We start from the raw sequence: 11155 nt of genomic DNA, 5'->3' as shown, positions 1-11155 counted from the left end.
TTCTATAGAGCTAGAAAATTGTATTCGAAGAAGCACACCATGGGAAAAACGGTGGGATCCTCTGGGCTAAAACTTACTAGTACTATGAGCACCACGGTAATACATGTTTTTGTTCTTAAGTTCTTCTTTGTTTTTGTTTTTTCTTTGAATGGCCATTGCTTCTTTCATCACAGCTCTGCATTCCATTTGGTTGTCATGCTGTTTTTGTGAGAAAGTTGCAGGTAAAAATAAAATGAAAAAGAGAATCCCACAAAAATTTTCTGTCAGTTGATATTACGTAATGGCTTCCCCCAGATAAGCAGATTGAGAGAGCTCATCTCCCTCTAAAACCAAGCTAGGAATCTACATCTTTTATTCCATTAAGCTTGCAACTGCTCCGATAATACGTATCATGGAGATACGTGCAGCTACTAGACAATGCGAGTAGCATTTTGTCTCATAGTGTTCAGGGCAAAGCTTTTAATGGGAAATAATAATCATCCACGTTCACGGTCTGTGCAAACACCATTGTGCCTATTGTGCAGGGGTCAGGTCATTGGATAGAGCTGCATGTAATCCATTGTTGCTGGTACATAGTTTAGCGTCTCAGAGCTATGTCATGCCTAGATGAATGGGAGAGCTTTCTCTTAGCTTCTCTGTCGCCAAGAAGCCACTTTCGAGTATGACACGTGTGACCCCTGCTCCGAAGGTGTCCTAATTGTGTTAACTAACGCACATTGTGAAGAATTATCATCTTGCCTGGTATACAGAGCGTTTCAGCGCTAGGACGGCGGTTCGGCTTCCCGAACGTTCATCATATCCAGCAATGAACCACAGGAACATTGTGTTAACTAGAGAAGATTACATTTCTTGTGATCTGCAATGTCTGCTTCTTATCGTGATATACCTGGAATGACAGATGAACGGAATTGCATGTTGAAATGACATTCCATGAAATTGTGTAGATACGTGTCAAGTGAATAGGGCAGAACTGGACACAAGAATTGCATTAATTTGAAGTGAATAGGTCCAGTCAATCTACGTTACGCAGCTAGCCCTGTGATGAAATCTAGCAGAAATCAAGCTTTCCATTTGTCAATGACGTCATAGTCAGACGTGGCAGCACAATCAGCCACTCTTTGGTAAGAATTAATGCGTTCATTTTCGTTTATTTTAGCTAGTGATATGCCTACTGCAATCTTTTTGTGTCTTAACACTAACAATCAGATACAGATTGATACTGACTCAACACGGCATCTCCCGATTGGCGCTTTCCCCATTATTCACACAAATATAAAGCCTATGCACAACGAATGTGCCGAATTTCTTCACAAAGTTCTTCAAAGACAGTGATGGGGGGCCGATCCGGAAGTAGACCAGATACTGGCCGTTTTTTATCGTATTATATCCCTCCGAGCGTGCGCCAGCGTAAATCACATAGCTACCACACTGATAGCGTGATCCCCACCGATCGCGTATCCCCTCTGATTTGTCCGCCCGAAAAAAAAACAGGTTGTGTGTCCGTGCGTGCGTGCCGTGCGTGCCGTACGGTTAGTGCTTTATAGTATTGTGTCAATCTATCTGTGTGGACGTGTGAGCCGAGAAGTGCGCACGGGTAGCTCGTAGAGAACAGTCCAGGCAGTGGACTAATCCGGAAGTTCCGTAAAGGGGAGGCGCCTTTACAAAATTAAAGGGGGGCGCACTCTCCCCCATTTTTTTCTCTTTATTTCTTTTTTTTTTTTTTTTTTGGGGGGGGGATTAATTACAATACACGCTCCTCGTCATTAATGCATTTGCCCAGACCCAGAACCTTGTCTTACCAACATAATATTCGTTTTATGGGCTCCAAGAAATGGAACAATTTATCTAAAGACATAAGAAATGCATCATCTCAAAATTGTTTTAAGATAAGACTCAAGAAAAAGTTGTATCCATTCATATAAGGTAATAGTGAGGGCTGCTAAATTTCTCTTGATTCACTAAAATGCATATATACATGTACATGTATGTACAATGTTGCCTTGGTTTGTTTTAGTATTATATATTTTTGGGTTCTCTTTACCTCTCCTTAATGTCATTTTTTTCCTCTTTTCTTTTCTTTCTCTTTTTCCTTCTTCCTATCTGTTTTCCTCCTTTCTTTCTCTTTTTCCTTCTTCCTATCTGTTTTCCTCCTTTCTTTCTCTTTTTCCTTCTTCCTATCTGTTTTCCTCCTTTCTTTCTCTTTTTCCTTCTTCCTATCTGTTTTCCTCCTTTCTTTCTCTTTTTCCTTCTTCCTATCTGTTTTCCTCCTTTCTTTCTCTTTTTCCTTCTTCCTATCTGTTTTCCTCCTTTCTTTCTCTTTTTCCTTCTTCCTATCTGTTTTCCTCCTTTCTTTCTCTTTTTCCTTCTTCCTATCTGTTTTCCTCCTTTCTTTCTCTTTTTCCTTCTTCCTATCTGTTTTCCTCCTGCATCCTTAGCTTTAGTCACTTGTGTATCTGTACTTCGTCTTGTAAATGTATATTAATGTCTTTTTAGCTATGTTTCAATCAGATTCAACTACGTTTTCAAATGTTAAAGGTGCACTCACTTCAAGCTGTGCTTACTGAGTTGTCACCTCCAGTTTATCATGACTGAATTGTTACTCTTTCTACACGAATTGATCTGGAAATAAATGTTCTATTGAATTGAATTGAATTGAATTACAGAGGGGGCGCGCGCCCGGTGCGCCCCCCTCTGGATCCGCCACTGGTGATGTTTTACAATTTTGCAATTTTCTTTGTTTTTTGCGTCGGATTATGACAGATCAGACTAATCCTGCTTCCAGTCAATTGCCACTCACCCACCATCGTCAAGCAGTGAATGAAAAGACGAAGATATGGCGGATAGAGAGAAGGAGAGTTGGAGATTCATCGTGCTGCTAGGAAAATGTGGCATTTCTTTCTTCAGCCAGGGCCTACTCAAGTCATATGGCATTCTCGTACCAGTCATGACTACGCAGTTTCGCTCATCGTACGCTATTGTCGGATTGATAGTTTCGATGCAGTTTACAGCAACCTTTCTCTTCTGTAAGTTTTCCCCAAAGGAAATTTTGTTTTCATGATTTTTTTTTTCTTTGAAATCCTTCTGATGATATACCATTAGGTACAGGTCTAATTATATCCATTCATATCTTCATTGAGAATATTACTATAAATTGTTACTCAAAACTTACCACATTAGTAACACATCTTCTTCTTCTTCTTTTCCTTCTTATTGGAAAGTGAAGTCTGCATTTTATAGATCATAAGTAGGCGTAACTAAGTGTGCGCACTGCATCTGCGTGGTTTGCATGCATACGGTACACTAGTTTATAGATCCATTACAGCTGCTTCCGAGCATGATTATAGTAAATTGGGAATTATTACGGACTACCAGTAGATGTACATACAAGCACATCCAATACGCACAAACACACACATACCCATATATATATATATATATATATATATATAAACATATTATTTAAGTGTGAGTCGTGTATCTTCAGCTGCTAAACGCCTGGGCCGTCGCATCTTTTAGTAGTATGTATAACGAGAGTAAAGAAGAGGCGGCAGACGTTGCTTTTGAATCCTCACAATCGAAGTAAAATCAGATTCTGAGGATTCAAAAGCAACGTCTACCGCCTCTTCTTTACTCTCGTTATAGATTATTCATATACACTGCATATAATACATAAGATATATATTGAAGACTTAACTGGTCTCGTCGCGTTGTCGAGTGCAAATCATTGTATGGCGCATAATAGGTTCAGCTTCATTATTAGTTTATTTGTGTGTGTGTGTGTGTGTGTGTGTGTGTGTGTGTGTGTGTTTCTGCACGTTATTCACTCCGATTTTGTATTTTCCACCACATTAAACTTTAGGCCCTTTTGCCCAAATGATGATCAAGAGATTTGGCCCACGACAAACATCACTCGCTGGAGGTACTTTAGCTGGCATATCGATTTCCTGTCTGTATTTTGCAAACACACCCATACACATAGGAGTTTTCCTAGTTCTCGCAGGTGAGCCATACGGTACAGTCATAATTGTTGTTCAATCTAATGCACAAATTTTGAAGAAGTCATATCCCCAAAGATCAGGATACAAACTCAATTCCCTTGGCTCTCAGAAAAGTTTCCCTAATACATGAACTTCCATAAGTTTCAACTCATGAAAAAAAGGTGAAAATGTATTTCCCAAAATTCTAATTGTATGTTTCCGGTCATGCTAATGAGCTATCAGTCTACATGGATCGCGATGATCCATGGCTTTCAAGCTCAAGGAAATCTGCCAACGGTAAATATTCGAATATCAATATCAGAACATGAAATGACGAAGGTAAATATGTCGGAGGTTAAAAAAAGTCAGAGCTAACTTGTTAGTGGTGGAAATGCCAGGGGGAAAATGTCAATGAAACTCAATGATAATTGGTAATAACATACAATATGGCACGATACCCCTTAGCGCTTTTATGCCTCCGTCTGTTAGAATGGCTGAAGGGTGCATTTGGGTGGTATTTGTCAGTCCGTTTGTCCGTCCATCCTACGGCTTATTAAAAAGATTCCAAGGACAAAATTGCTTGGTAAATGTTCTTTCTACCTGTCCTAGCTTTACTACATGAAGTCTATACGCGCTGATTAGGTTTTGGACAATATCTCTCGTGTTTTATCAAAGATCAAAGGTCACTTAATTGCGGTTTAGAATGTGGTATTTCTCCCTGTAACTTCTGGAATAAGCATCATACATTAAGTCGATGATTATTAGTATTGCGTAGTATACAAGCCCAAAGACACTGGTTTTTGTTTTTTGTTTTTTTTTTTCATTTAATGGATAGAAACAGATTTGAAAAAAAAAAAATCTTTGTGTAGAAAGGGTCAAAGGTCAGTCCTTGGAACTGGTTAGTACTTGGTAGAAACAGTCAAAACTATCAGAAGTTGAGACATGCCATAGTCTCGCGGGGCAGTCGAATTGCTCTTATTCGATCTGATGTTCTTACGCCTCTGACATTGTTTACTTTTGCAAACATCATCCCATCACATAAAGGAAAGATGGGAAATGGCGCATACGTACGACTTTGTCTTTTCCCAAAAATAGGGCATAAAGAATTAGAATGGAGAGTTTGTTTTTTGTAGGTGTATATTCTTTGTAATAACAGGTATTCTTACAGCGCAGGACTTTTTGTTGTTTCTAGGAGCATTCATGTTATACATTTTGTTTATATGTTACATTGTTCATATTTTCTTTCTCTTTTAGGTCTCGGTTTTGGAATGCTTTTCCAGACTGGATACGTAACCTTAAAAGACCACTTTGGTGATCAATATGGTTCAATGAACACTTTTTCAATATTGGGCACCGTGTTAGGAACTGCAGCGCTGCCAATGTTGACCAAAGAACTATACGAAGCCTACGGCTTGCATGGAACTTTCCTCGTGCTTGGGGCTCTCACTTGCAACCTTATTGCTGTTGGTGGGACGATGAGGTACCGAAGAGTGACGGCACGGGTGCAAAGTTGTGACGCTGATTACATGGCCGTACGATCGTCTGAACCTGCAGAGTCAACGAAGAAAGAAGATGAGGCCAGCATTGACTGCAATAAGAGTGAAAATTTCAGTAATGAGTCCATCGCTCAGTCAAGCCATCGTTTTCTGCGATCTGTGATGGAAAGTCTTCGTCTTTTTCTCACGGAGCTCTTCGCCATTCACGCAATAAAGGAAGAACGTTTCTATGCCACTTTCTTTTTGACTTGCCAACTCTTAATGGAATTTGTCTATATTGGTTGGACCATCTTTTTGGTGTCTTACGGCCTAAGCATCGGAATTTACCCCACCCTTGCCCCGTATCTCACTGTCGCAAGTGCGGCTGGAGGTGTGATTGTCAGGATTTTCTTGACGATTCTTCAGTGTCTCAAGCCTCGATGGAGTCCACACACATACGTGTTGGTCAATGGTATTACTACCGTCGCACTCTTTCTCTACCCCGTCAGCAAGTCATTCGAGTATACCATGTGCTGTTCAGTTGTTGCCGGCATAGGGTTACATGGATCTTACGCGTGTTTTTATGCAGCCATGGGCATCCTTGTGGCCCCGAACAATTTTCCAGGAATCCTTGCAATGTCTTTCTTTGAGGCGGGGCTAATGTCAGCTGGAACTGGTGCATTGGTAGGTAAGACTCAAACAGAAAATCAAGACACAATCCCTGTATGACTTCAAAGGTTCGAACAAAGATAAACAGAAAATTTTCACGTGAAAGAAAATGAACTTTAAACTTTTTAAGCGGTAATGTAAATAATCTTATCGTGTAAGTTTGAGTAGATATTATTTACACTAAAATGTTGCCGTTAATCGTACCTTTATGCCACATGAGCTTCTGCACAGCAGTGAATATCTTGCTCTCTTTTTTATTTCCACTTCAAGTCATTTGATGAAAAAAAAGTTTGTAACGTTTACAACATGCAGACATTTTAGAATTGTGAGGACATATCATCCCCGCCTTCTGGCACATCGTTTTATTCAAAATCTATAATAGTTAAAAGTAATTCAATGTGATATACGAAGATAATGCATTATGCGTGCAGGATTAATGACAATGGATGACGTTTTACATGTGGTAATTTTAACCCGATCTAAGATTTATACCATGTCTCCATCATGTCATCTTTTCACAGGATATCTCTATGACGTCACGGAATCATTTGAGACAGTCTACATGATATTTGGGAACATGACTTCAGTGATTGTTGTCTTGGCTTCCACTTACCTCTTTATCCACAGAAGGAAAAAGCAGCTGGAGAGTAGACTACATTATGTGGACCACAAGAGTGCGTGATCACTATGGCGTGTCGAGCATAGAAGGAGGTCTTTAAGCTGTTCTTGAGAATCGTGCGCGTTTTCCATATGTTTGGACAGTAGCGAAAAAGCTATATTATAGAGCTTAAGAAAAAAAAAACAATATCGTTGTCAACGAAAATACGCCTTTAGAAAAAGGAAAAATATAATGTACTCATACTTACGTCATATGTCTTGTAATATGGGCACTTGTATACATTAAGATATTAAATGTAAGACAAGCATTAAAACTCATGACATTAATAGGTCCTATTTATCATTTTGCCATTTTTATGAGAGAACCGGGAGACATGCCAAAAGAATTTAAGTGAATATCATTGAAGAAAAAAAATCGTAGCAAACAATTTCTTGATGATCAAGAAACCGATTGTTATGCAGACATTTCCAGGGTGTTGAATTATTTGGTGGACGGGACAAACAGTAGGTACATCTTTATATCCATACCAACAACGAAAACGTGATTTTGTTGATAATGTATCATTATACTAAGGCGCTGCACGCGGATGGTGTAAGAGGTTGTGCATTTGACAGAAGATTTGGTAAGAAAAGATATAAAAATGACTTTTCCTTTATTGAAGAGCGAAGCAATTAAGTAAGAAAGGGCGTGCTTATAAACATTCATTTCATGGCAATGGCGTTGTATAGATAGAAGGTCGCTATCGATCAGTTTGGTAAACTAGAAGGCACTAATGCATGTGTATATTATATAATTTGACAATATATTCTTTATGTTTTCGCTTCAATGAAGACAGAGAAACACACTGCCTGATATCGTCCGGAATACTATTCCACATCTTAGGGCCGAAATATCTTCTTGCGGATCGTGAAAAATCTACTTGAAATTGGGTAATCTACAATCTTCCGCCTGTCTTGTACAATATCTATATTTACCTCATTGTTCTTTACAGAGTCAAAATCAAAAGATCATGGCAATATATTATTTCTAAGCAAATACATAAAACAAACAGTTTGGGTCTTATTAATATCGGATATTTTTCAAAAAAAAAGAATGTTTTTTTTTGGAAAATATTTGATAGTAATCATTATATATCTTATACAGCTATGCTTTCATTCGTTTCCAGGGCGGGTGTGCATGATATGTCTTTCTTTCAACATTTTGTCACGAGTTTACGTACATCCCGTCACTTCGGAAATTATATGAAAATAAAATCCTGCGATGGAATATTACAAGTACGAAATAAGTGTTTCAATTCTTTTGACGTCCGTGGAGGACGACTTGTTGACTGTTTTATGTCTTCATTGGACTAAAAAGTACAGTAATGCTCTATCACTCAGCTAACAAACACTAATACAACATATTGCAATATATACAACTGATTTAAGCTGGACAGAGTCACTGAATATTAAGACCACTTATAAGTCAGCTTTTAATAGGTCATTTGAATATACCAAATAGCTAAGGGAATCTACTGTTAACAGGGAAAAAAAAATGGCAACAGCGTGGTGAAGTCGAACAGAATCAAACATTTGCTAGAGCAGATTCTATCAATCGACCGGAGCTGCCTATTTTTCTACCGTCACATGATTATGGCGTCGTCATCATATATAATTATCTTTATGTGGTATTTCAAACTTCGTATTGATATTCAATATTGATTACACATCAGTTTGAGGAGGACTAAGGAATTAAGTTTCATGAAAAATCTACACCGAAGATGTAACGAATCGGTAACGAACACACTGTGCAGGGGCGGATCCAGGGAGGACCGCAACCGGCGCACGCCCCCCCCCCCCTTATTTTTTGTTGAAACAAGAGAAATAAAAAGAAAAAAATGGGGGGAGGGGTGCGTGCGCCCCCCCTTTAATTTTGTAAACACGCCCCCTCTTTACGGAATTCCTGGATCCGCCCCTGCTGTGGGCGATCGGTCGAGAACTTAACAATCCAGAGTACAATAGTACAGTTTCCATTGAGACTGGATTTGAGGTTTCCAACGTATTTCATGATGATTTTTTGATCTAATGAGAAACATCTTATGAAATATAAAAGAGCATAAAACTCTAAGAGGAATTCAAAGTTTATTTGTTGAAAATTGGTTTTGGAATGGCTGAGACATCCAAAACAAAGCGATCCTTATAAAAAGTGAGATCCACCTTTGATTAGGACCCCTTTGGTTTACTATTTTTGGATATTTCAGCCATTTCAAAACCGATTAGAATTGTAGGCTTCATAACATTATATCAAGTGGCTTCTAAATATTACACAAAGAGTGAAAACCTGAATTTTCACGCCTGGACGGCAGTCTTCATCATGCCTGTAAACTCGTCCCTCAACCCATATCTCCACACCATCTCCACCATCTACACTCAGTACAAGCGACGACTGAATCAAGAGACTACGGAGACAAAGACTAGAAGTAAATTCAAAATAAACATTTTATTTATCCGTTCACATGGGCTAATTTTGTAGGGTATACTGAGCCATTTCGGCCATTCTTAGTGGTCTGCCGTGATTTCTTTTGCATGTGAGAAGGGTAGTCAAATATTCCGCCAGAAACGCTATTGCATAACGAGTCATTTCAACTGAGTGATATTTCTTTCTTGTGTGAATTAGGTTAATGGTCCTTTGATCAGTATGAGAAATAGCACTATCTTGTTGAAATTTGCCTCTATGGAATTGTTTAATTAAAGTTGCTGTTACGCACAATGACTACATGATGAGCACTAAAGTCTTGTATAACATAATTAAATTTCAATCAAAATAAAAAAGCAGGATAAAACAGGGGAGCAAAGTGATGAAGAAACTTTAAACTTGGTGTGTAAATTACTGATGGTACTTTTGAATATAAAAAACGAATGAGAGGGAAAAAGAAAGAAAGTTTGGTATGCTTTGCCGATGTCTAAATTGGATTGTCCTATAATATTTTTTTTTTTCACAGAGAGTGTAAACTTCGAACTCACGACCTCATTAATAACTCCCTTCAGTACGTACGCTCCTAAGCTATGCACCACAACGCATGTGTAACTGGTTGTCGAGTTACTCACGTGACCTTGATGATGACGAGCTAAAGGTCATTGAACGTGACCTGGCAGACGCGATGACATCACTCTACTCCGAGGTACTGAAAGTTGAAGAATTTCTTCGTGTTGAAAACCTTGCTGTCCAAGCAGTAAGAACGGCGCGGTGCTATTACTGATTTTGAGAGATTTCTTTCCAAACGAACAACATTTCTACTACCTTCTGCCATGCTCGGCTGGGTCGAGCAATCTGACTACAAAGTCTTTATTTTTAGTAATGTAGAACCAAACTACAGTATTGTAAATATATCTTTGATATTGTTCTACTTATCACTACGCCCAGTCATCCATTGCACATACATTTAAACTGGCTTTCACTTTTTGCTAATTATGACGATGTGATTAATTAAGCGAGTGTCAAAAATACTAGCGGAATCTACGTAGTGATTCTTTTTTGAGCAAAGATTTGAGCGGATGTCATAAACCTGAATTTTCGAGTGCAGACCTGGGGGCATTCCATAAAGTATTTTATCCGACAAAGCTGTCGGACAAATTTGCTCTCACCCAATCAGATGCAAGGATTTTAGTAGCGTGTAAAAGTTTGTCAGAAAAACAGCTGAAAAATATCCGACCGAAACGCTTCATAAAATGTCCCCTTTGGTGAATTATTTTGAGTGTTACCATTGTCTTCAACTGCTTTTGTTTCAGAATGGAGCAGGTCGAATCTCCCGGGCTTTCCTTGTGCTCGATGTGCCCCTACCCCTTGGAGACGGGAAGATTTTTGGTCTAAATGGCAGCAAAGATGTCGATGGACCCAGCACCTTGTCAAATTACAGAACATCTTCGATAGGCTTGCAATCCGCCGGAGCAACAACAAACTCTGGGTTTCTCATAAAATAAACAAGTTATCTGTGGTCTTATGACCGGCAAAGCATCATGCCCTCATTCATCATAGAAAAATTGTCTGTGACACTGGTTTTTATCATACACATACGCACATGAGACATATGTTATCATTATTATGTTCAAAATCGCACTGTCGCACAATCTAGTTATCGGCCAAAATTAGTTCAGAGCACATGAAATTAGATAATGCCCTCTAAGGATGGTGTTTATCTTTGTTGTCTCATACAGCTCTCATTCAAAGAATAAGCCAGTTCGTAATAACCTCGTGTGCACATTTTCTCAAATTACATTCCTTTTTTCTCAGTTGGTTGGGCACTTCACTTGTTTTCAAAGCAACATAATGTCACAACTTGCCCGACATGACAATTTATGGAATTCATGTTGAAACAAAATGAACGTGCGTAGACTGTTACCAGAATGGTCCTTCAATTGATTTGGGATGCATCATAT

General features: G+C 38.8%; 1 protein-coding gene across 1 annotated transcript; it reads left to right on the top strand.

Annotated features, from left to right (window-relative positions):
* Positions 1 to 2833: 2833 nt before the first annotated feature.
* LOC140228954 (monocarboxylate transporter 2-like) lies at positions 2834 to 10699 on the top strand. The gene is made up of 7 exons (XM_072309216.1): positions 2834 to 3023; positions 3860 to 4000; positions 5232 to 6140; positions 6643 to 6795; positions 9085 to 9198; positions 9767 to 9951; positions 10508 to 10699. Exons 1-7 carry the CDS (start codon positions 2834 to 2836, stop codon positions 10697 to 10699), a joined length of 1884 nt encoding a protein of 627 aa, XP_072165317.1.
* Positions 10700 to 11155: the final 456 nt, after the last annotated feature.

The sequence above is a fragment of the Diadema setosum genome, chromosome 5, assembly GCF_964275005.1.
Source record: "Diadema setosum chromosome 5, eeDiaSeto1, whole genome shotgun sequence".
Lineage (NCBI taxonomy): Eukaryota > Metazoa > Echinodermata > Echinoidea > Diadematoida > Diadematidae > Diadema > Diadema setosum.
Note: the sequence above shows the minus strand (reverse complement) of the source record. Positions and strands in the feature narration are given on the sequence as shown.